The sequence below is a fragment of the Misgurnus anguillicaudatus genome, chromosome 15 (assembly GCF_027580225.2).
Source record: "Misgurnus anguillicaudatus chromosome 15, ASM2758022v2, whole genome shotgun sequence".
In the NCBI taxonomy this organism is placed as follows: Eukaryota; Metazoa; Chordata; class Actinopteri; order Cypriniformes; family Cobitidae; genus Misgurnus; species Misgurnus anguillicaudatus.
Genome location: NC_073351.2, coordinates 32,073,942 through 32,100,837, shown reverse-complemented (window position 1 = coordinate 32,100,837; position 26,896 = coordinate 32,073,942). Strand labels below are relative to the sequence as shown.

At 38.7% G+C, this 26,896-nt stretch overlaps 1 protein-coding gene across 17 annotated transcripts in view; it reads left to right on the top strand.

Moving 5' to 3' along the window:
- Positions 1-26,430, top strand: part of c2cd5 (C2 calcium dependent domain containing 5) — a 41,780-nt gene extending 15,350 nt beyond the window's left edge. For 5 of the 17 annotated variants that reach the window (XM_055173871.2, XM_055173878.2, XM_055173881.2 and 2 more), the window contains 18 exons: positions 5,634-5,687; positions 11,066-11,180; positions 11,264-11,431; positions 12,007-12,198; positions 13,056-13,242; positions 13,321-13,485; positions 15,081-15,221; positions 15,299-15,362; positions 15,457-15,518; positions 15,736-15,834; positions 15,989-16,078; positions 16,520-16,607; positions 17,599-17,685; positions 20,277-20,315; positions 20,636-20,737; positions 24,965-25,158; positions 25,272-25,418; positions 25,499-26,430. In XM_055173871.2, the coding sequence (XP_055029846.2) occupies positions 5,634-5,687; positions 11,066-11,180; positions 11,264-11,431; positions 12,007-12,198; positions 13,056-13,242; positions 13,321-13,485; positions 15,081-15,221; positions 15,299-15,362; positions 15,457-15,518; positions 15,736-15,834; positions 15,989-16,078; positions 16,520-16,607; positions 17,599-17,685; positions 20,277-20,315; positions 20,636-20,737; positions 24,965-25,158; positions 25,272-25,418; positions 25,499-25,624 (2,120 nt within the window). In that variant the 3' untranslated portion in view covers positions 25,625-26,430. The remainder of the gene's footprint in view (positions 1-5,633; positions 5,688-11,065; positions 11,181-11,263; positions 11,432-12,006; positions 12,199-13,055; positions 13,243-13,320; positions 13,486-15,080; positions 15,222-15,298; positions 15,363-15,456; positions 15,519-15,735; positions 15,835-15,988; positions 16,079-16,519; positions 16,608-17,598; positions 17,686-20,276; positions 20,316-20,635; positions 20,738-24,964; positions 25,159-25,271; positions 25,419-25,498) is intronic. The other 12 variants (XM_055173877.2, XM_055173888.2, XM_055173885.2 and 9 more) reach the window with 7 other exon arrangements.
- Positions 26,431-26,896: the final 466 nt, after the last annotated feature.

Sequence of the window (26,896 nt, the reverse complement as noted above, 5' to 3'; positions counted from 1 at the left end):
CTTAATACTTATGTATAACGTTATGAAGTAGATTTCATCACCATTGTCTGTGACAAACAGTCAGACTCTGCTGCAAGTTTTTCAGTGTGCATGTTGTGAACAATGGCTTCGTGTTGTTTACAATCTCAGTTCAATGTGTGAATGGCATACTCTGGGTTTAGTACAACTTAAGTACCACAAAAAAGAAAGATTTTCTACAATCTATTAGTTTGCAAGACAAACAAAAATTCATTAAATCGAAACTTTAATAACACTGTTACAAAGCATGTCAAGTGGTCAAGCCATTGAATAGGGGTTAAAAGGAGACATCTATTATTTTTGTTAATTGGCAAGCTTAACTTGTACAAAAATGTCTTTTCAAGTGTTTCAGTGTGTAAAATCGTAATGTTTTGTAAACAAAGGAATGACATAATTTTTTTGTGGTGATCAACAGCATATGACTTAGAGCCCATCCACACAGAGACATGTTTGCTGTATAATTAAAATTTTGTATCGTATCGCTGTTTTGTCCGGATCTGGCATTTTTTGACTATGAAACCAGGTTTTTTAAACCATGTCCCAGTGCGAATACTTCTGAAGTTAACACCACGCCCTTGTGGTTTCTTGTGTACAGCCAATCCGTATATTTTGTGATGCTGTGATGTCATCACCCCACATCTTGACCCTATTCAGTCACAGCTACATGACATGTAGCTACAACATGTATGTGTTCGTGCTGCAGAAGTTACAGGGTTCCAACGGGTCCTTGAAATCCTTGAAAGTTTGTAAATCTGGGGGGGGGGATTCAAGGCCCTGGGAAGTTTTTGAAAATATACATACATAGAGACAGGAAATTGAAAGTGCTTGAATCTATTTTATGCAAGAAGTTTTCTGGAAAAAAATCTATTTATTCCCTGTGTAGTGTGGGATAATATCATAAAAATTCTAGACCTTTTTAAGCACACGTGCTAAACTGTTCGCTTTAAATGCTTATATCTTCTTTATACGAATGTTGATTCGTACCAAAATGCTTTTTTGCATAGTTGTGTTGACACATGAAAACTTCTCGGGTTACGTATGTAACTATTGTTCCCTGAGAAGGGAATGAGACGCTGCGTCTCTCTTGCCATACTTCCTGCGTCCCTGTAACGCTGTCTTTGGCAATGTTTCAGATAGCGATATACTTCCTGGCTCCCACATCACCCTTTCTTTGTCGTTTAGCCTCACCATTGGTTAAATTTCATGTACACATTCAGACGCACTTACCACTGGAGGTGTCCCCAAAGTTTCACAGCCGTGACGCAGCGCGAGTTCCCTCAAAAGGGAACTGTAACAATGTATCTTAAAAGGTAACACAATGTAACCTTGCTTTCACTTGAAATGTGTCCCCACATTTAGTCTTTTAGAATTTGATGGTATTGGACCTGGAAAGTCCTTGAAAGGTCCTTGAATTTGAAGTTAGCCAAGGTGTGGGAACCCTGTTAAAATTTTGTATCGTATTGCTGTTTTGTCCGGATCTGGCGTTTTTTGATCCTGAAACTGCTATTTTTTTAAACCGTGTCCCTGCAAATACTTCGGAACACCACGCCCTTGTGGTTTCTTGTGTACAGCCAATCCGTATATTTTGTGATGCTGTGATGTCGTCACTCCACGTCTCGACCCTAATCAGTCACAGCTACGCCACGTAACAACATGCATGTGTTCGTGCTGCAGATGTTAGTAAGCCTATTAGCTTTACCTAAGCAAACTCTTCTGCTACTTTGCTATTACGGTGAGCAACAAATGATTATGGACAACAACAAGTTTTATGCGCATGCTCTGTTGCAGAATTACAGCACCACATACTGGTCTGGCATTTATACTACATCGATTTGAGTCGGTTTCAGTGGTTTTATGTGTACATAGATATTTCTTGAGAAAATGTCAAGTTTTTTTTTTTTAACTAGGGAAAATGAAAGATCGGATAGGGAAAGTCCTGGCTTTGTGGGGATGTGGCCTAATGCTGTTGATAGAGCTTTACTTGTATTAAACCTGTTAATGTACAGCGTATAATCCCGTCTCCTTCTTCTTTTATTATCCTTCTTTATTTTTCTCCTCAATTTTATTTTGGCCAGTTGGATGCAAATCACATTAAAGTTACCCTTCTCTGAACATCATAAGACTTATAACCCATACTAAGGTTGCATGACCATTATATAATCTGTTAATTATATTTTCTGGTCTTCTCATGATTGTAAACATTGTTTTTTCTTAGTTTGCTTGATTTCTACCATCTTATCTGGGACTCAGTTGATGCTGCTAGTTATATTGAACTTTGTTCTTATGCTTATGTTTTTATTTATGTATCAGCTAACCAAGCTGAGCCATCACCTACTAATTTGCATTTTATGTTGCATTTTTTGTGATAAAATCCAAATAAAGTGTCTGAATAGCGAGCCTGTTATTTTGTCTAGTGGTCTGTAATGGAAGGAAGAAGAAAGGTTTTACTTTGTATGTAATTACTCTCTGAACTAGAGCTTTGTGTTTTTAAATGTAGTTCATAGATCACAACAAACACAAACAAACACCCACATACAAACTGTATCATGCAATGTACTACAGGGTTTCTGCGGGGTCCTAAAAAGTCTGAAAAATGGTTACATTTCAAAATCTAAATTTAAGGCCTTAAAAAGTATTAAATTCTTAAATAATTGTATTTTCCTGCATCAATGTAACGCTAACTTTAATGCTGATTGAAAGGCTCCTGCAGCGCTTTAATTTTTTTTTAGAATTTATAATTAATCTAAACCCTGTCTGGGAAATCATCCCTATATATTTTAATATTATATCAGCAAAGTGTAAAAATCTTGCCTTGTCTTATTCTTCTGAACCAAGTCTCATGACTTGTTATGTCTTGCGGGGTGTTTCGTCACAAGAGTAGGCCAACATCTTGCCAGCGAGTTAATGTAACTGCCCCATTACAGTACCATAACTGTACATGTTTTTTACTATTTTGCCTTGAAGGGGAATCGAACCGGGGTCGCACGTGTCCTAGGTCCGTAACACTACCACATTGCCACCGATTCACTTGATAAAAGTAGCCTCCCAAGTAGCCTGTTCAGTCACTCTCCAGACACTCCGAGAAGCGAAATCTTGGCGTCACTAGTGGTTTGAAGTCTTGAGGTCAAATTCAAATCTGACGGTCAAGCACTTATATATAATCCCTTTCTTGTTTCTATCTACAATTTTCCAAAAATTATTTACACTGTTGAAAAGCAGTTCACATTTGCTTCACTGCTAAAAGCATAACAAATAAAATGTATTTCATTTCATAGAGATGTTTTCTTTTTCCATTTTATATGCTTTTATAACACTGTTTTATTCAACTACAGTAGCACTACTGCTGTTGTTTTACAGCAGTCTACCGCAAATTCAAAACATACAGTAAATCACTGTAAATTAAATGTTAATACTCATAATGCAATGCATATTACAGTTATGAACTGGAAAAGAAAATTGATCGTATTTTACAGGGCATTTTGTGGAAAGTAACTGTAGACATTACAGTTAAGTCTAACAGTCTAACTAATTACCAGGGAAAATAACTATTGCGTTACTTAAAAAAAGATACTAAAGAGAAAACACTAATTTTGTAGCAGCATGTGATGATGTGAGGTGCCTTATTAGATCAGACTTGCCACATACGTGGAGAGACTCTTTCTTCATGGGCATTACATAACGTGTAAGTTGCACGTTACATAAAAATTCCTGCCTTTCACCTCAACGATGGAAAAGTAGTGCTTATCAGTGATGGGCGGGTTGATCCAAAATGAGCCATCCAAAAATATTTTTTATGATATACGGGTTGCGGTCGGTCGGGTCGTTTGAAATCAAGATGCCAATTAACTATTTTAAACAATTACTACTTTTAAAAAATGAGGGCCGTTGAGCGGGTCGGGTACAATATTTATTTTACTTTTTTTGCGGTCCGAGTTACGGGCGGGTTAGTTGAAAACGTTGTTCGGGTGCGGGTTGTTTATACATTGACCCGCGCATCACTGGTGCTTATTATACTTTGTGTTTGCGACCGCTACCTTTGAGCTCGTAATACTTGCCATCGCTGTGTCGTTGAGGGTGTGTGTGACTCGGACGGACTGCAGCGCGAGGACCAGCTGTCTGTAAGGGCCTTGGATGGGGCTAACAACAGCAGCAGCACCTGCTGCTCGTTGAGAGGAGAGAATGACGCGTGCTTTAACATCAGTCTCCAAAAGTCTCCATCCACGCCAGAAAAGATAGCAAGATTTGTCCTAGTTGCTTTTTTTTATAAATAAAGTCACTGAAGGGGTCTAGAAAGTTGGTAAATCCAGCGATAAAGTTAACAACACTGCTCTGACTTTTTTTACACTGTTTAAACTGCTCGGACTGACTGTGCGTGTGCTTGTGTATGAACTCTGCCTCTGGTTGGCTAACGATGGAAATTAAGCCAATCATCATCAGCTATGTGGTTGTCCCACCCCCAGCACACACACACACACACACTTATGCTGCGTTCACACCAGCCACGGTAGAGGCAGCAAGCGCGAGTGATTTCAATGTTATGTCGATGTGAAGACGCATTTACGCGCGTCTGGAGGTCTTGTGCCGCGAATGAGGCGTTTAGCGCGGGTTCTGCCACGAATTGAGCGCTGCCGCTGCAAACGCGTGAGTTGAAGAATGTGACCTTTGGCGGAAAAACGTGCTGCGTTAACCATCAGGTGCTTGCTCTAGTAGTGACGTGATTACAGGAAGCGAGCAGAGTCAGTAATGTAACTGCGTTATAACAGGGGAAACAGTCATTTATTTGATTGCTCTTTACTGAAAAAATAACCCAGTTAGTAACGCTGATTACTTATAACAACATTATTCCCATCACTGCTCGTCACACCTCGAGAAAATACATTTTGTTTTTTGTCATAAAAGGTCTTAAAAACATATGGATGCATGCACACTGAATTAAAAAACTTGATTTCATTGTCGTGATATAGGTCTTAAATTTCACTCATACTGGTCTTAAAAAGTCTTAATTTTGACTTTGTGAAGCCTGCAGAAACCCTGTACTAACTCTGAATGAAATTTAAGATTTGAATTGGCATTTGTAACATACAAACATGTTAACTACAACTATGAATGAATGTTTACATAGTGTGTATGTGTGCCTGTGTGGGCATTTAATAAAGCATGCTCTGGTTGAAAGAGCCGCTCATGTAGTTTTTACTGTAGATGTGCTGGAAAAGAGCCTCAGTGACAGTGCTGCTGCATGCTATTATTCTCTCTCTCTCTCGTTCTCTCCTCACCCTCCTCTCTTCTCACCCCTCTTTCTTCTTTCACCTATTTTTTCCCTTATTCTCTCTCTCTCTCTCTCTCTCTCTCTCTCTCTCTCTCTCTCTCTCTTTCTCTTTCCTCACCCCTCTTTCTTCTTTCACCTATTTTCCCCTTATTCTCTCTCTTTATCTCTTCTCTCTTGTTCTTGTGGGTAACCTCTCAGATAACTTTTGTCTGACTTTGCAGTTCCTGTGGAGTGGTGTTGTCCAGTGTTGTGCTCTTGTTTGTAGTTTGTGTTTGGTTTCTTTTTCTTTTCTACTCTCTTTCTCTCTCTCTCGTTCTCTCTGATCTACTAATTTGGCGATTTGGCTCAGCCTTGGGTAACACCAGATCATACAAACTGCTAGACTGGAATAGTTTCACTGCAGGTACTACCCTACCCTCAGTCCTGCTTTTCACACACACTTACTGTGTATGCAGCCCCTGGCAGCTCATATTAGATGTTACCAGTGTTGGGGGTAACGCATTACAAGTAACTTGAGTTACGTAATAATATTACTTTTCTGAAGTAACGAGTAAAGTAACGCATTACTTTTTAAATGTACACATTAATATTTAAGTTACTTTTTCAAAAAAGTAACTCAAGTTACTTTTTTAGTTTAATTAATTTGATTAAAAAATATGTACTGAAATAAACTAAACGTATGCACTCTCTGTGCCTGTGTGGAAACAGTTTGAGTCAGAAACTGAGATGGCAGGTCAGAGCCAAACATTTTTTGTGATGAAATATGCAATTTCTGAATGCAGAACTTTTCAGTCATAAAAACAACTGCAAGGCCTGAAAGAGATCAAGCTTTAGCCAAGAAAAAGTAACGCAAAAGTAACTAAAAGTAACGTAAGCATTACTTTCCATAAAAAGTAACTAAGTAATGCAATTAGTTACTTTTTTTGGGAGTAACTTAATATTGTAATGCATTACTTTTAAAAGTAACTTTCCCCAACACTGGATGTTACACACATCTAATATTAATTCATAAAGTATAAAACATTTATTGAACCTTTGCATTTTACTATTTGTAAGAAGTGCTTCTTAAGAAGCATAATTTCTCATGCTTTACAATATATTGCAAGATAGTAAGTCTTTGCCCTGCATCTTACCTTGTACATATTTGCACACTTAGATTTGCATACACACACATTCAAACGCCTTTTCAGTAGTGTATGTTGCATGAGCTGCCATGCGCTGTGCTTCTGTATGAAGGCGTGAATGTGTGTCTGGTGTCTGTTGCATGTTTATCTGAATGTGTGGCTGTTCTCTGCTCTGGCTGATCATTCCTGATTTGCTCCTTTACCCGGTGCCCCCTTCTTCTTGATCACATGACTGATCACATGATCACATTGATATATGATCTATCAATCCAGAGAAGGTACAGAGAAGCAGACATGAGTTGTTTTGCTTTCAGTCAAAGGGTTTTAGTGATGAAAACTTAATGTAGTCATTATGTATGTAGTCTTCTGTGCCATTGATAGTGCTGTTGTCTTTGTGGTCATTGTTTACCTTTATAATAAAAACATTGTATTGTGTATTAAATCGTGTGCATTGATGATATTGATTTGTAATCTAGGCTCATGCATGCTGGTTTGGAGTTGTTCAAATTCGGGCTGTCAAAAGATTTAGTCGCGATTAATCGAATCAAAGTTTGTGTTTGCATAATTTATGTGTGTGTACTGTGTGTAATTATTATGTATATATACACTCACCTAAAGGATTATTAGGAACACCTGTTCAATTTCTCATTAATGCAATTAATCTTATCAACCAATCACATGGCAGTTGCTTCAATGCATTTAGGGGTGTGGTCCTGGTAAAGACAATCTTCTGAACTCCAAACTGAATGTCAGAATGGTAAAGAAAGGTGATTCAAGCAATTTTGAGCATGGCATGGTTGTTTGTGCCAGACGGGCCGGTCTGAGTATTTCACAATCTGCTCAGTTACTGGGATCTTCACACACAACCATTTTTAGGGTTTACAAAGAATGGTGTTAAAAGGGAAAAACATCCAGTATGCGGCAGTCCTGTGAGCGAAAATGACTTGTTGATGCTAGAGGTCAGAGGAGAATGGGCCGACTGATTCAAGCTGATAGATGAGCAACTTTGACTGAAATAACCACTCGTTACAACCGAGGTATGAAGCAAAGCATTTGTGAAGCCACAACATGCACAACCTTGAGGCGGATGGGCTACAACAGCAGAAGACCCCACTGTGTACCACTCATCTCCACTACAAATAGGAAAAAGAGGCTACAATTTGCACAAGCTCACCACAATTGGACAGTTAAAGACTGGAAAAATGTTGCCTGGTCTGATGAGTCTCGATTTTTGTTGAGAGATTCAGATGGTAGAGTCAGAATTTGGCGTAAACAGAATGAGAACATGGATCTATCATGCCTTGTTACCACTGTGGATTCTGATGGTGGTGGTGTAATGGTGTGGGGGAAGTTTTCTTGGCACGCTTTAGGCCCCTTAGTGCCAATTGGGCATCGTTTAAATGCCACGGCCTACCTGAGCATTGTTTCTGACCATGTCCATCCCTTTATGACCACCATGTACTCATCCTCTGATGGCTACTTCCAGCTGAATAATGCACTATGTCCCAAAGCTTGAATAATTTTTAAATTGGTTTCTTGAACATGACAATAAGTTCACTGTACTAAAATGGCCCCCACAGTCACCAGATCTCAACCCAATAGAGCATGTTTGGGATGTGGTGGAACGGGAGCTTCGTGCCCTGGATGTGCATCCAACAAATCTTCATCAACTGCAAGATGCTATCCTATCAATATGGGCCATCATTTCTAAAGAATGCTTTCAGCAAAGGCAGTTCTGAAGGCGAAAGGGGGTCAAACACAGTATTAGTATGGTGTTCCTAATAATCCTTTAGGTGAGTGTAGATTATGCTAACTTTTTAATTTATATGTGATTAATCGCGATTAATCTTTTGACAGCCCTAATTTAAATGTATTTAGAAGTTTTGTGAACTTTAAAGTATCAAATAGTAAGATTTGCATTTACAGTACATTACACTTAAATTCCTCTTTGTGTGTTTTGTAAAAATATACTAATCACACCTTGCCTTACTTTCTCAAGATTTAAATTAGAAAGTGTGTGTGAATCACGGCCAGTTTTATATTTGTATTCATGATAGTGAATATTCAGATAGTAATGATAGAACATTTTTTTAATGTTGTTTTATTGGATTATGTGGGACCTTTATTAAGCCAATAGCTAAATACCTCAGTGCATTAGAGAGCTAACATGCAATGGATTTATATTAATAATACACATTTTCATTGACAAAAATGTTTTTGCAATTTGCTGTCTGTGTGAGTACTTTAGTCTGAAGCTCTTGAAGGAAGGTAACCAGTGATAGGCATCATTGTATCACCGATGTGAATTTAGCATCAGTTTTTCTTTTCAAATGTTTTATTTTGCACTGTCTTCTGCTTCTGATCTATCTTTTCTGCTGGGCACTTATCTTCCAATGTCACTGTTATTTATCAAACTCCTTCCTGCTGTTGGCTGTTTACCCAGGAAGGAGTTTGTGCTCCATCGAGAATCCCTGTTTGAAAAGCATGACTGCGCTAGGGTGGGAATGTTCAGCCTACTGTTGTAGCTTAGCTTGTCAATATGTTAAATGGCAAATCACACCATTGCCTATTTGTTTTTACCACCATCATCCTCATCTTCCTCATTTCACACAGCCAACTCCAAGTATGTGGTAAACGGGCAGGGGAGTTTGCTCTTGCTTTAAAAAACCCTTGCTCCCAGAAAGCACAGCACCTGTGCGTGCATGTGTTTTGAGTATTTTTAAAACAAACACTTGGGTGCTAGCCTTGTTTATGTTAGTGCACGCTTTGCTCCCTGGACACTATTGTGACACCTTTGATAATTGTGACATTCTTGTACAGCAAAATGATTCATTTTGTTAGCTTTTTTCATATTGATATAATCTAAAGTAAAACAAAGGCGGGGTCACAAATATGCAAGTGCAAAATTAAAAAGTTGTGCATGATTTGGGAGTATCAAGAAAGCGGCTAACAGGGCCAGTATCCTGTTAAATTACTTGGGATTACTTAAGTGGATTACTCCACTTAAATAAAAAAATCCGGATCATTTATTTACTCCTATTTCATCCAAGATGTTTATTTTTTTTCTTTGTTTAGTTAAAAAAAATGTTTGCAGGCAAACATTCCAGGATTTTTCCTCATATAGTGGACTTTAAAGGAAAACACCACTGTTTTTCAATATTTTACTGTTTTTACCTCAACTTAGATTAATTAATACATACCTATTATTTTTCAATGCATGCACTTTTAATCTTTGTACAGCGTTTCGTGAATGTGTTAGCATTTAGCCTAGCCTCATTTATTCCCATGGCTCAAAACAAAAGTTTTATTTTGTGCCACCATACCTACTTGTGTAACTACTCATGTAACAGTTTTTAAATAAGGAAAACATGGAAGTGTTTGGTGGCTTCTAAATTCATCCCGGTTTGGATCCTAAGGAATGAATGGGCTAGGCTAAATGCTAACGGTGGTGGTGTTTTCCTTTAATAGATCTCAACAATTTGCAGTTTCAGTGCATTTTAAAATTGCATTTTTAAAGGGGACAGAGAATGAAAAACCATTTTTTCCTTGTCTTTGCTGAATAATGGTAGTCTACCCGCATTCACGAACATATAAAAAGTGCTAAATATGCTAAACATCTCAGTCTCATAGAAATTCCTCTTTTAGAAATGTAAGCCAGAAAACGGCCCAATCTGAAAATCTGATGCTTATGACATCACAGGCATCTCACTGCCCCTCCACTTTAAAATAATTGGCTACATTTTTTGAGTGGCCGCAAAGTCAGCCAATCAGTAATGAGATAACAAGTTAAGCCAGTAGGGGGAGCCAAATAGGTGCAAAACCACTTGTTTAAAATCCCCCACCCTAATAGAGCTATCTGAGAGAGGTTTTTAGGAAGCTTCTAAGGCATTACAGACCCAAACAGAAAAAAATTTGTCTACATGTCACATCACAGAACAAGGATAAATACCCCGTTCAATCATTCTATGTCACCTTTAATGCAGCTTGAAAGGGATCTAAACGGTCCCAGCCGAGGCATGGGGGTCTTGTCTGGCGAAGCGATCATAATTTTTTGCCAAAAAAAAAAATGTTTAAACCACAACCTCTCGTCTTGCACTGGCCGTGTGGCGCGCCAGCGTGACCTTGCGTATTACGTAATCACGTCGAAACAATAAACTGACACAAAGACATTAGTAAGTATCATTCCACCCACAACAATGTTGCAACGGTCCTCTTTCTCCACACTTGTAAACACTGGATGTAGTGTCACATACGTCGTGGGTGACCTTTTGACGTGATTATGTAATACGTAAGGTCGCGCTGGTGCATCACGCGGCTAGTGCAAGATGAAAAGTTGTGGTTTAAAAGTACTTTTTTTTTTGGTAAAAATTATGATCGTTTTGCTAGATAAGACCCTTATGGCTCGGTTTGGATCGTTTCGAGCCCTTTGAAGCTGCATTTAAACTGTAAAATGTTGAGGTCGACTATATGGTGAAAGGTCCTGGAATTTTTTCCTCCAAAAACTTAATTTCTTCTGAACAGAACAAAGAAGGACATAAACATTTTGGTTGACGTGGTGATGAGTAAATTGCCAGAGTTTTTTTATGAAAGTGGAGTATTCCTTTAAGTAGCCTTTGTGCATTGAGCTTGCGTGACGTCGTGTTGCCATTTGTTTCAGATGAGCCGGAGACCCGAGACGCTTGGTGGGAGGAGATCCGTCAGGAAATTAAGTCTCATGCCAAGGCTCTCGGCTGCCACGCTGTGGTTGGTTACAGCGAGTCCACCAGCATCTGGTATAACACCAACCCACAGGAACCCAATCTTACCGTTTTAACACATAGTGCAGTTGCTGATTTCTTTCTCTTTGTGTGTGCAGCGAGGAGGTGTGTATACTGTCTGCATCGGGCACTGCGGCGATCATCAGCTCTCGTTTCATGCAGGATGGTTCGCTGGATGTTGAACACAGGTTGTCACGGCAACCGGTTGTCTTTACTTCAGGGGCAGAGAGGTTCGAGGGGGATATGGGTAGTTCAGCATCATTGGGGTAGGTTAATGACATACACACACACACTCACACATACATACACACACCTTTGGCTCCCTACTTAGGGACACTTAAAGGGATGGTTTAGTCAAAAATGAATGTTTTGTCATTGTACTCGTCCTCACGTCTTTCCGTATCTGTATGACTTTCGTTTTTCCATAAAACACATGAGATGATAGACTGAATGTTTAGGCTACTTTTCTATACAGTGAAAGTAAAATGGCACAGACAGTTTTGAGCTCCCAAATGGATGACTTGAGGGTGTGTACTGATGACAAAATTGGTTTTGGTAAACTATTCCTTTAATCTCAGTGCTAAACATTACTAATTAAATTGGTGTGTGTGCGTGTGTGTGTGTGTGTGTGTGTGTGTGTGCGCGCATTCGCATGTGTGTTTGCTGAGGACTGCTTATACAGCTACTAACCACATAAAGTCTTGGACTTCATATTTATGTTTTAGGGTCAATAATATCTTTTCATGTATATAGGTGAAGATTATGTTGCTTGGGTCTCTTTGTGCATATCATGCATTACCTTTTGTAATGGCGTACTAATTGCATTGTTTATATCTGTAAGATTTGAGGAGGTGGCGCCCCCTGGCTGTGGTTTCTGTCACATACCGTATGATGAGTTGAATATACCGTTTCCTGCCCAGCTCACCTATTGCTATTGTTGCCGTCGCTACAAAGTGCCTGACATCCTGTTCACCACAATCGACTTACCTACTGATGCCAATGTCACTGGCAAAGGCTGCCTGATTCAAGCCAGGTGAACCTACACAGAACATAAAGTCTCAAATTAAATTTCATTGTCATGAAAATATCTATACAGTGTTGTGAGCTGAAATGTTACAACATAAGTGTGATTTTATTTTCCCCAAACTATATTGTATCTTAATCCTAGGTAGAATACTATTCTTAAAGGATTAGTCCATTTTCTTAAAAATTATCCAGATAGTTTACTCACCACCATGTCGTCCAGGGTGTTGATGTCTGACTTTGTTCAGTCGAGAAGAAATTATGTTTTTTGAGGAAACCATTCCAGGATTTTTCTCATTTTAATGGACTTTAATGGACCCCAACACTTAACAGTTTTAAAACTGACACAAAGACATGAATTAGTATCACTCCACACTTGTAAACACTGGGGCGTAGTTTCAATATGTCATTCGTGACCTCTTGACATGATGACGTATTATGTGAGGTCGCGCTGGCGCCACACTACCGGAGGAAGACAAGAAGTTGTGGTTTAAAAGTGCATATTTTAAATTTTTCTTGCCGAAAATGACAATCGTTTCACTAGATAAGACCCTTTTGCCTCGTTTGGGATCATTTAGAGTCATTTAAAACTGCAATTTTAAACTGTATCAAAACTGTAGTATTGGAAGTATTGGGGTCCATTAAAGTCCATTAAAATGAGAAAAGTCCTGGAATTTTTTCTTCAAAAAACATAATTTCTTCTCGACTGAACAAAGAAAGACATCAACATTTTGGAAGACATGGTGGTAAGTAAATTCTCTTTTTTTGTACTAATCCTTTAACATACCTATTGTTTAAATAAGCATGTGTGGACAGAACAAATACATGTTCATTCTTGTGTTCCTGTTCATTCTCACCCTACGTCAGGTTGTGTCGGACTAAAAAGAAAGCCCAGGGTGAGGGGAACGCCACGGCTATCAGCAATCTTCTGCCCTTTTTGGAGTATGAGCTCCACACGCAACTAATGAACAAACTTAAATTACGGGGCATGAATGCTCTGTTTGGCCTGCGTGTCCAGATCAGCGTCGGAGAGACCATGCTGCTGGGATTGGCGGTCAGTCTGCTGTTACTCACAGTGCTTAGTGCATTTATTGATTGTGACAGTACATGCTTATTTGTATGTTGTGTACAGTCTGCTACAGGAGTCTATCTGACAGCGTTACCCTGTCCTGGAGGAATCCAGGTAGCTGGAAAAACTCCCAGTGACATGGCATACGAACAGCACATCACCAATATGCAGAAAAAAATCAACGACACCATAACTAAAAACAAAGAGCTATATGAAATCAACCCACCTGTAAGTACACACACCTTTCACCTTTCATTACACAACAAATTATTTATTTTGTCAGTTTTTGCCATTTACCTGCTCTCCAACAATCGTAGTAGAGCTGCTTGATTATGAGCCAAATCATAATCGCGATTATTTTGGTAACAATCATAATCACAATTATTAAACACGATTATTCTGTGAATTTAAAAACATGCATTTATTTAACCTTTTTTTTAAAGGGGACATATCATGAAAATCTTTTCAAAATCATGAAGCTTTTTTCATGTTTCAGTGCTTCTATCAACCTAGAACATGTGAAAAAGATCAACCCAGTAACTTAGTTTTGGTCAACCCTTGTGAAGTCAGAAGGGAATAATACCGCCCCTTAATCTGCACTATCCGACAACGGCACTGCCTTTTTTTTGCAGATATTAGCTCATTTGCATTTAAAAGGACACACTCAAAATGGCACATTTTGCTTACGCCAACAAAGTGGCAATTTTAACATGCTATAATAAATTATCAATATGGTTTTTTGAGCTAAATAAATATATAATAAATAAAAATATTTATTATATAAATAGTTTTTTTCTTAAAATTATACATGCATGTGTGTGTATTTATATATTCATAATTATTAGACAGTACACCCACATATATTATGTAAACAGAAACTTTTATTCTGCAAACGATTAGTCTCGACCGGGTGTGCCTCATAAGTCTTGAAAAGTGAAGTCGATGGCTCTTTGATCGCCCCCTGGTGGCTGGCTGCAGTACAAGTCATAATCCCCACCCTTTCCATTCAAACGAATGGGACCCTGCTCTAAATGAAAAAAATATTTACACTCCCAATAAAAATTTCCGAAAGATAATTTTGGTCCTTTCAAGTAGTTGTTATCACGCTGATATATGTTCAAGTGTTCATTTTTTGTGATACGTTTCATTTTAGCTAGTCATTTGATGCTATAGAAACGGGGCGTGTCGTTATGATTGGCGGGGTTGAAATGGTCACGCGAGCGTTTGGGCGGAAGTTTGATACCGCGGCTCCGCCTCTGGCTCCACGGACGATTCCTTCTGCGCATGCCTTGGCTCCAAACGTAACATGGCGGCGACCATGGTCGGACATTTTTGGCTTCAATTCATTACAATGGAGGGAGGCGACGCTGGTTTTTACAGTCTATGGTCGCGACTAATCGTTAGAAAGCTCTAAACAGCACATCGGTCCAACAGCACGCAATTTATATTTTAATCGCACAATAATTGTTTTGCCTTGATTATTTTGTTTTTGTAATTAAATTAATTAAAATTAGAAATTTAGAAATCAAAAACGATTAATTGCACAGCCCTAAGTCGTAAATGTTATTAAAGGTACATTTTGTAAGATATTTGCATTAAAATATCCAAAAACCACTAGGCCAGTGTTATATTTTTTGTCCAGCTGATTACTAACATTGGGTCTCATTCACTAATATTTTTGTATTTATACGTACACTTGAACTTCTCACGAAAACTTTCCTCCTAATAACACATTTGATTTTGACATTGTTATTGACACAACTATAACCGTCTTGATTTGATTGGCTACTTACATGTAAGTTTATGTTTGATTGGCCTTGTAGGAGGTTGTCGAAGAGATAATTGGTTCACCAATCCCTGAGCACCGTCAAAGGTCCCGCCTCTTTCGCTCTCACTCAGAGAGCTCAGACGAGGTGTTAGAGCTAGACTTGTCTCATGGGAAGAAGGATGCTTTCGTACTGGAGGTAAGACTGCTGTGTGATGGATGGATGGATTGATTGAACAGTGGATCTGTCATGCTAATGTTCTGATACTCTTTTAGATTGATGACACTGATGCGGTGGAAGATATTCATGCACTTTTGACTGATGCCCCAACCCCACCAGGTATACACCTTACCTTTTTAAAGCTGTATACAGCTTTACTCTGCATTTATTGTATTGTGACGATCATTTCCTTTTTACCTTTTTACTCCTTCAGGGTTTTACAGTTGCAACACTGAAATCATGCCTGGAATTCAGAACTGGACTTCAGCTATACAGGTATCATCCATCCAAGTGAAATTTTAATAGTTGCATTAACATTACTGTTTCAGTAGTATTAAATAACATACTCTGAATTAATAAATTATTTCACCAGGAGGGAACAATATTTTTATTTTTTACCAGTAAAATGTGTCTGTATTACTGTAAATGATGATTTTTTTTTAAAAATATATATGTTTTTCCATGTCATCAAAAATGTACTTGTATACCCCAGATGTTTACCTCCGTGAGGGTCTTCCGCCTTAACAACGTCAACCTGACCAATCAGGGACTGAATAAGGTTTTCAGCGACCTCTGTGAGAATCTGCTCAAGGTTCATGCATTTCTTTACATTAAAGTTTGTCCCTCTTTACAATAATTGTTTTACCCCTTTATGTGTTCTCATCCTGATGTTGGTCAGGCATTTTTAATGATTGGATTGTTTTTATTATTGTTAACATGGACCTATGATTGTGTTTGGGCTCTAGAGTTTATACTTCAAACTGCGATCGATGATCCCCTGCTGTCTTTGTCACCTAAATTTCACTGTGGCCGTACCTGAAGATGAACTCATACAGGTGAAAACGCTCATTTATACACTAAAACAGTTCAATTTACATCATGGTAACCACTTGGGCTATTCGCCGATATGTTGCTTAAGAGTTTGAATCTCGACCGTAGTCCTATCCTGTCTAAAAACACTACCATATTGTCCTGAATATAAGACGACCTTGATTATTGTACCTCTTGGAAAAATGCTTTTTGAAACTCAGTTCTTGTCTTTGATTAAAAAAATATTTTATTTTGGACAATATGGTACAAAAAAGTTTTAAATGCTTATACCATATTGCCCCAAATAAAGAAAAAATGTGTGGTGACACACATGCTGATAAAATTTTGACCTTGAGGATTGACTGGATGAACCAAACTACCTTTAAAGTCAGTTTTTGCTTTCTTGGTTTCGTTTTCATCTTTTTGTCTCTGCCCCACATGATTGGTCAATGTTGTGTGATTGACAGGTGGCTGTGACAGCTGTGGCCATGAGCTTTGACAAAGATCAGACTCTGGAAAATGGCAAGCACAGTGGGCAGAAGACATTGATAAAGGGTGAGATGTGCTGCACGCATGGTGATGTTATTCACACCGTTCTGAATACCTTAATTCTTCTGTCTTAAAGGATTAGTCAATTTTGTTTAAAAGGGTCCAGATAGTTTATTCACCACCATGTCGTGCAGGGTGTTGATGTCTTTCTTTGTTCAGTCGAGAAGAAATTATATTTTTTGAGGAAAACATTCCAGGAATTTTCTTATTTTAATTGACTTTAATGGACCCCAACATTTAACAGTTTAAAATTGCAGTTTCAACAGAGTTTCAAAGGACCCCAAATGATCCCAACGAGGCATAAGGGTCTTATCTAGCGAAACGATTGTCATTTTTGACAAGAAAAATAAAAAATATGCACTTTTAAACCACAACTTCTCACGTCCGTCTCCGTCCTGTGGCGCGCCAGCGCGACCTCACGTAGTGCGTCATCACGGCAAAAGGTCATGGATGACGTATGTGAATCTACGGCCCAGTGTTTACAAGTGTGGAGAAAGAGGACCGTTCTGACGTTGTTGTATGTGGAATGATACTAATTAATGTCTTTGTGTCAGTTTATTGTTTTAAAATGGTCCGCAAATGTTCGTTTCATATATGTAACACTTGACCTTTCCACGTCATTACGCAACTACGTGACGTTGCGCTGGCGCATCACAGGACCAGAGATAGACAAGAAGTTGTAGTTTAAAAGTGCATATTTTTTATTTTTCTTGTCAATAATGACAATCGTTTCACTAGAGAAGACCCTTATGCCTCGTTTGGGATCGTTTAGAGTCCTTAGAAACTGCAATTTTAATCTGTATTAAAACTGTTAAGTATTGGGGTCCATTAAAGTCCATTAAAATGAGAAAAAATTCTCAAAAACCATAATTTCTTCTCGACTGAACAAAGAAAGACATCAATATTTTGGATGACATGGTGGTGAGTAAATTATCTGGATTTTTTTTTGTTTTTTGAAGAAAATGGACTAATCCTTTAAAATGACTATAATTTATAGGAATATCAGAAAATGACGAGCAGCTTCAGTTCAATCTGGAGCTCAATCCTGAGTCGTCTTCTCCAAACCCTCTCAGCTCCTCCAAAGGTAAAGCATGAACCCTAAACTTAAATGTTATAACATTAAAGGTGCATTGTGTAACTTTTAGTAGGGTCTCTTGACGGAAATGCAATATAATATACATAACTATATTATCAGTTGTGTATAAAGACTTTACAAAATGAACTGTATTGTTTTCACTACCTTAGAATGAGCCGTTTTCATCTACCATATTTTCCAGACTATAAGCCGCTCTGGAGTATAAATCGCATCAGTCAAAAATGAGTTTTGAAGAGGAAAAAGCATATATAAGTCGCACTGGACTATACGTCGCATTTATTTAGAAAATGATTTTACAAAATCCAAGCCGAAGAACAGACATTTAATCTGGAAAGGCAAGTTCAACTAAACTATAGCACAGTACAGCAGGCTGAATAGGTGTCCGTATGTTAACGTAACATAAACATTTATTCAGCTAACACAATAGCATATCGAACATACCTGGGAGGCTGAATAGGCTAAATTAACACGACAAGCCAAATCAAGTTCACCAAGCTCCTGAAGTCATTGCGCATTACTGAATTCATTGAATTACATGAATACAGGAGCAGCATAGAGCGGACCCTCGCGGCTGTAGACGGTAGTGGTTTCTGTTGGTTTATATGAATTAATTTTGACATAAAGTCGCACCTGACTAGAAGTTGCAGGACCAGCCAAACTATGAAAAAAGTGTGACTTTTTTAGTCGAGAAAATACGGTACAGAGCTTGTTTTGTCACTACCTTGTCTCAGACAATTACATGTTTGTCCTGTGGCAGCTACCGTAGCTTCTCTATGCATTTTGAAAGGGAGGAGTGAGCTGTGAACTGAGCCGCTAGTTGCAATTCACAATCTCACCACTAGATGCCCCTTTAAAATCTACACAGTGGACCTTTAAAGCACACATGTAAAAAAAAGCTCTCAGCAAATGTAAATAATACATGATTTTAAACGTTTAGTCACTTTTGGTGTGACGAAAACGTTACAGCCATGATAGCTTTTCTGGGCTTTACAATATAAGTTATCGAGGGATGAGAACCAGAGGGGCTGTCACACTCACGAGAACCGTAAGTTAGGCTGTCACACTTATGAAATTTGGCTTGTGGTTAATTGTCTAATAAATTGTGACGATTATGACGATTATTTGTCTGTTTTATTGCTTTGACATTTACTTCTCATAATTTTTTTTTGTTTGTTCAAGAAAATTTTCACACATGATCCTACTAAAGTCATATTGGTACTGGACCACATGTCTGTAGTGGCTGCAAAAAAAAAATCAATTCCTTACAGATTCTTAAGTATAGCATCCTTCACTTCCCTAAATTTGGAATTGCTGTTTTGGAAATGTATGTTTTACCTGGCAGTTCATGCTGCTTATCAAAGTTTTGCAGAATTTCTTTAAATGTTTTTTTCGACTTTATTGAATGGCTATGGCTTTACAATGTTACAGCACTGCAGCTCCCTCTTGTGTTTTTTAAAGAGATGTGCAATCATTGCGGTGGTCTGAAATCATCACGATGAGGTCAAACAATCGCAATGGGACAACTATTTAATTATTGTAACAGCCCTAGCGTAAGTGACATTTCACCAAATTTACAGGAGGACCAGAACAAAAAAAAATGACCATGGTGTGACCTGAATTTGTGTACTCATATACAATTACTAATATACTAGTTACTAATTTCAATTTTTTTAACTCCAAATTGGTTAAGAATTCACTCCATTGCATTCAAAATGTCACTTTCGCCCTTATGGGTCTCACCCCTCATTATGCAATATAAGACATTATTTCACACAATTCGTTTATCAAAAAATCTGGTTATTACAGGATATGGCACTTTTAAAGGAATAGTCTACTCATTTTCAATATTGAGGTGTGTTGTTGCCTTGACTGGGAATTGTTGGTGCATCCCTCTGTCATCTGTGTGCGTGCACGTGGGCGCTGGAGCGCGCTGCGAGGCTTCGATGGCGTTTGGCTTGGCCCCATTCATTCAATGGCACCACCCAGAGACAAAGCCAGAAGCGACCAAACACATCAACGCTCCTCCCACCCAAGACGAGTAGCCACACGAGCAAGCTTGGTGGCACAAAACAAAACGCAGCGCCCCTCCAAGCGGATCCAAAAGAGGAACCACATTCCACGGCGTAATAGCACTTTTGGGAGTACTTCGACTCGGCGCAGTAACACCCTCCCTCTCCCATTATGAGAGTGAGAAGGGGAGCAGACTTTTCAGGCGAATCGAAGTACTCTCAAGAGTGCTATTACGCCATAAAATATAGTTCCTCTTTTAAATCCGCTTAGAAAAGCGCCACGTTTCATTTTGTACCACCAAACTTGCTCGTACAACCACTCGTCCCAAACAGGAAAAACGTTGATGTGTCTGGTCACCCCCAACTCCACCTCCAAATGGCACCATTGAATGAATGGGGCCAAGCCAAATGCCATCGAAGCATCGCAGCGCGCTCCAGCGCTTACGTGCACGCACACAGATGATAGAGGGATGTATCAACAATTCTTAGTTAAGGTAATAACATATTTTACTATTGAAAATGAGTAGACTATTCCTTTAACAGCAGACTTCTATGTGTGTTGTTTTGCAGGTCTAGCGGATGTTTCAGGCAGCCATTCATCAGCCAAAGGTCAGTGTTGGGTCCTGTGCTGAGGGATGTAGAGGCAGCAGGGTTGTTTGTTTTTGTTTTCTTTTGGTTTCTGCTCCTCTTGTGTGTGACAGATGCAGCACTCACCCTAGCATCATCCATTTTACCCCTTTTTCTTTTTTCTTTCTTCCTGTGTCCTGTGTTCTCTTCTATGTGTCCCTTTGTCGTACGTCCATGTGCGTTCGTACGTGTCCGTGGGTCCTGCGACCCCATGCGCACGTACGCGCATGTACTATGCGTCTGTCTTTGTTTATCTGTGCGTCTGAATGTCCATGTGTGTGTTTGTGTTTGTATGTGTCTAGCCCCCTCAGTTGATTACAGTTCCTTTGCAGACAGATGCAGTTCCTGGATAGAGCAGCTTAAACTGAAAGCTCACACCATAAGACGTGGATCTATTAAAACAAGTAGGAGCACTCACACACAAACACACACTGACATAGACCCTAGTCAGAGACGACGCATTACCCAATCTCTGTTTAAATCTTACTTATGCTTCAGCATGTTTCAGACCTGGTGCATTCACGATACATGAAAAGTCCGTAGGAGAGGTCAGAGAAAGACTTTTGCTTGAAAGCACTGCTGAAGCATGAACACGATTTTGATGAAGAGATATGGTGGATGTTTTTAGTCGGTAAATGATGACTTTTGTATAGATGCAGAAGACACGTGGACCACTTTTGTTTCGTTTTCGGGGCCTCACAGACGTTGACTTTAGTTTAGAAGCAAATAGATTTAGATCAATATCCGTGTACCATTTAAAAAGATGTTTTGATGGTAGTGTTTTATAATAAGGTTTAATTTCTTAATATGCAGTAATGCGATGTCAAATCGCTCTTCCCCCAACGTGTGTATCAATCAACTTGTGTGAATTTACTTGTGTACGGATTAACCGGTTCTTGCCATAAATATAGCCATAGGTGCTGGAATGGCGTTAAGAATAAATAAACAAACATACAGTAATACATTAAGAATCATAAATTAAAGGAAAACACCACCGTTTTTCAGTGTTTTGCTGTGTTCTTACCTCAACTTCTTTTTTTCAATGCGTGCACTTGATTTTTGTGCAGCGCGTTGTGAGTGTGTTGGCATTTGGCCTGGCCCCATTCATTCCTTGGGATCCAAACAGGGATAAATTTAGAAGCCACCAAACACTTCCATGTTTTACCTATTTAAAGACTGTTACATGATCCACCAATATTACCACGCCCGAGGTCAAAGTGCTGCAAACTAAGTGCTCTTCCACCATCCAATATAGTTCTCATTTTTTATCCACTTAAAAAATCGCCACGTTTTATTCACCATACTTACTTGTGGAGCTACTCATAACAGTCTTTAAATAGGGAAAACATGGAAGTGTCTTTTAAATTTGGATCCTGGGGAATGAATGGGGCTGGGCTGGGTGCTGGCACGGTCACGACGTGCTGTACAGGGAATGGGGGGCACGCATTGAATGAGGATAGGTATGTGTTGGTTTGTCTGGGTTGAGGTAAGAACATAGCGAAATGTTGAAAAACGGTGGTGTTTCCCTTTAACAATTACAATTTTTATAGCATTTATATTGGTTAATGTTAATTTGTTTTTCATTAAATATATACGTATTTTGTGTCAAATGTAACATGAAGTCTTCTCTGACTCGGGTCTATACTCTTACATACTAAATGCACACACACATTTCCATGTCCTGCATCCAACAATGAAAGAGTCTTGCTGCCATACGCCGATCCGATCAAACTTGATTGACAGGGTGTAAAAGTTGAGGTTGAGTCCTAGTGAGAAGCTATGATAAAGTCCATCATTCGTTCAGCTGTGTGTGCTTGATTTCATATTTGAACTGGTTTGTGTGATGTGTGATTAAATTAAAACACATCACAAGCTGACAGTCATGGGTTCTAATTCCTAAGCATGACATTACTGATCGTTTAGACTGGGGCTGGGCGTTATTGCTAAAATCTGGAGAGAAAAAGAATCACATATAGATAAATATTTTGGTTTCATTTGCTCTGAAGCATGGTGAATTTTAGTTTATTTGACTCATATGTGTACACAGACGTTCGACGCATGCAATGTATGTATTTTTTAAAGGCGGAGTCCATGATGTTTGAAAGCCAATGTTGATATTTGAAATCACCTAAACAAACACGCCCCTACCCCAATAGAATCTGGACCTTCTGTTGATAGACCCGCCCCACACATACGCAACCCGGCATTTGATTTGATTTGATTGGCTATAAGTGTGTTTTGTTAGTCGGCCCGTCTCCTTTTCCAAAGCGTTTTTCAAACATCGTGGACTCCGCCTTTAAGCTGTACACTGTAAACAATTTGTTGTAATTATGCAGCTGGTTGCCAGTAACTTACTCTAGAAGATGAAGACTGAAAATGTTTCATGTTCATTTAACTTTGACCAGTAAATTCTGCAGTAAGTTACTGGCAACCAGCTGCCAGTAATACTGTAATTTCTACAGAAATTTTATACAGTGCAGAGTACATTCTCCTGTACGTGCATGTGTGTACAAATTACATGCGGTTACAAAAATCTGGCGGTGCGTGTACTATTCTGATTTATACACGGACCCTCGTGTATGCGTAAAAACTGAACTATACTTTTATTTTAAAGGGACACTCCACTTTTTTTGAGGGTGGGCTCATTTTCCATCTGCATTATGGTTGGACATTTGGGTTTTGCTGTTTTGGAGTCCATTCAGCTGATCTCCGGGTCTGGCGCTGCCACTTTTGGCATAGCTGGGCATAGTTCATTAAATCTTATTAGACTATTATAATATTATGCAGTGCCCAAAAATAGTCCCCAGGTATTGAAAGTTACCAAGAGGAGTAATATCATTGCGCAATATCATTGCGCCTGCTGCAGCCATGTTACGGCAGCAAAATCCTTGATTATTACGCCAGAATGAGAGTATAGTCCTAGCCATATCGGCGTAAAAAATCGCAACTATTAATTTTCCTTTGGTCTTCATACACGATGTCACTACAGAAGAGACGAGTTTAAATATGTAAAATATTGAATCTTAAAGGTCATTTTTGAGCACGATGCTAATGGTCTAATCAGATTCAATGGATTATGCTGGGCTATGCTGGGGGTGGTACCGCCATACCCTGAGATCGGCTGAATGGATTCCAAAACTGTAGAACTCAAGTGTTTAACTCTAGGGGAGCTGGAGAATGGACCTATTTTCAAAAAGTGGAGTGTCCCTTTAAGAAAAGATCAAGGACAGATTACAGTAACTACACGTTCATTATAAAAAATAGTATACTTTCGAAGCATAATGTTAATTATGTACATTTTCAGTTTTTTTATTTAATATCACAGCCAAAATCATAGATGTATTGTAAATATTTAATATATCGCCCAGCCTTAAAGTGGAAATGAAGCAGTAAGAAAAGTTTACATTTTTTAGTAAATGGACTTCTATTCTATTAAATAAAAATATAACAAATGCTTTAAAAGTCACATTTAATAGAAAAAATAATGTTTATTTACAGTTTTCAATGCAAGGCTGCCGCCAACTTGCAATGCTGAAGCATTTGACATCACGGTGAATGAGCTTAACTCTTTCCCCGCCAGCGTTTTTAAAAAAAGTTGCCAGCCAGCACCAGCATTTTTAATGATTTTCACAAAAGTTTAATGCCTTCCAGAAAATGTTCTTCTTTAAATATATAAACAAACAATATATCAGATGAAAGAACAGACCCTCTGCTTTCAAACAAAAAAAAGTTTATCCTACCTTCATTAGTTCTCTTGTAATCACCTCTCAAACATGGGTAGGTTTCTTCAAAAAAACCCAATTTGAGATAATTCCATTTTTGTGAAGGACTTTTGATAGAGATCAGATGCAGAGCGATCTTTAAAACAAGCAAGGAGTTCTTTCTCTTTCACGTGAGACGCTACTTCCGGGTTGTATAAGATGTGGATAATAGCGGTATTGCGGAAAGACGGAAAATCTTGTCATTGGCGGGGAAGCGTTTTCTCTTAATTGACGAGATATCTCGTCAATGGCGGCGAAAGAGTTAATAGATACAATGTCAAAGAGATGGATAAAAACAGACAACAGATAAAGAAAGATAAGGCTATGGTTACATTTATAGCATTTGTTATAGTTTTATTTAATCGAATATTAGTCCATTTAATAAAAAAGTTTGAACTTTTTTTACTGCTTCATTTAATTGACATTAATGGCATTCAGTTTAAGAAACCCTTCAAAGCCGCATGTGCCATAGTACTGTATGTAATCTTGTATTATGTACAGCTTTGTCTTACGATATGAGATCTTTCACACTCTTTACTGAAACCGTCTCTCTCTGTAAAGCTCATGGTTTTGGTTGGTTGAGGCAGATTTGACATTACTTCTCTATCTCTCTGTCTCTTTGTATTCGCATGGTGTTTATTTGCATGGTGATATTGGAATGCCATCGCTTGGCTTTAATCACACGCAGATTATCTTCAGCACACACACAAGCGCACCAGACCCTTTTCCTTAGTCACATCGTTTGTCTTGTCACATCCGTTGGTCTTGTAGAGCGTCCTCTGAAGGCCATGTCTGGTATCTTCCCACCCCCTCTTTCTTTTCCCTTCTCTTTCTCTCTGCATCTCTCTCCCCATCTTTTACGCTCAACAGCATCATCTCAGGAGAAGAACAGCCCGTTGCCAGAAGGCCGTTCTCGTTCTCTGCGGTCAAATCGCTCGTACTCGGGTGGTTCTGTCACTGTGGTCAAAATGACTCCTCTGTCTTTCATTCCCGGAGCAAAGATCATCAAATACCTCGGCATCATCAACATGTTCTTTATTAGAGAGACAACCTCGCTCAGAGAGGTAAACTTCTGGCTGTATCGACAAAAGTACAATTTACTAAGAAATAACATTGCACACTATGAAACATACTTATTAAGACTCGTGTCGTGTGTGTGGTTTTTTTTTTTTTTTAGGAGGGAGGTGTGAGCGGGTTTCTGCATATGTTCATAGCTGAAGTATTCGCAATGGTTCGTGCCCACGTCGCTGCTCTCGGAGGAAACGCTGTAGTCTCCTACACCATGAAGGAGTGTGTGTTTATGGAGAACCCTAACAAGAACCAGGTTAATAAATACTTATTCTTACAGTATACACACAAATAGTCTTTATTTTTAATCTATGCGGTGCTGTTTGTGCTTTCCAGGCGCAGTGTCTGATTAATGTCAGTGGGGATGCCGTTATCTTCGTACGAGAATCTGAATCTGATGTGGCGTCTCTACAGTCGCAGTCCGCTACTACACAGACCTTCAACGGTGGGGACGGAACGTAAAGCCTAATAAACACAAACAAACTCTCAAGTACACCAGTTTTAACATGAACCGTGCCATCTTAAGCTGATTGAAGCTAGGTCATGTTGAAACTAACCTGTAATCCAACCAAATCGATAGTTTCCAAAAATAGGTGATTTTTTTATTTGTTATATTTTTGCCCCTTTGATTTCACAAAAATCTTTTGATATCCCTTTATGGGAAAGGACTTCTGCCATGTTTTTTGTTGTTGTTTTGATTTGTAATCCATTGTTGTTCACATTCCATTTCGTCCATGCGAGGGTTGAGGCAGCTAAGAAATCCAAAAAGTTTGTAGAAAGAGTTTGCGTTCAAAGTGCGTATAAATGTGTTGTCATCTCTCAAAACGACAATGATTTTTAAAGAAAAAATCAACTACTGATGTTCTCATAAACATCCACTAAACCCGCCTATTTCTGTCATGTCCTACTGAAAAATCATGTCAAGTGCTGGAATTGTGTTTGTTTTCTTTTATGTGCCACAACGTGTGCATTTTTTAATCAAAATCTTTGGATCGGACTGGTAAAACTGGTAAGATCCATTTTTGCATGTGCAATGCCAGTAATTATTAACAGAAAGAGATATTTTAATGCAGAGGCATGTTTTTCGTCCACTGCCCATGGGACACTTTAATGTACAGATGATGGAACTAGAAAGGAGACAAACGTTTGGATGTGGTGGGCTGCTTGCCGCATTTTAATGCTGTTATTTTGTACACGTGTTTGCCTGGGGACAAATCAAAGTTGTACATGAAGAAGATATAAATGAATAAAAATCTTATGGCTCTAAAGTGTTGAGTCCTTATTTTTTGCTCTTGTTTAAAGGTGCAGTGTGTAAATGTTAGCGGCATCCAGTGGTCAGGTTGCGAATTGCAACCAACGGCTCAGTCCACTGCTTACCCCTTGTTTTGAAACGCATAAAGAAGCTATGGTACCTGCCACTGGAAAAACATGTATTTGACGGAGACATCTTAGTAAAAAAACTTTGTCCGTTAAGGGCTGCTGTAGAAATATGGCAGCACAAAATGGCGACTTCCATGTAAGGGGACCCTCGTTGTATGTAGATAAAAACGTCTCATTCTAAAGTAATAAAAACATAACAGTTCAATATAAAAAGGTGTATATTATTTTGCATTTCTGTCAAGAGATCCTTCTAAAAATTTCACACTGCACCTTTAATTGATCACAGTTGCCATGACCTGTAAACTTTTGGTGATGGCTTAATTGTTAAAAACAAAAAAGCCAATACTGAATATG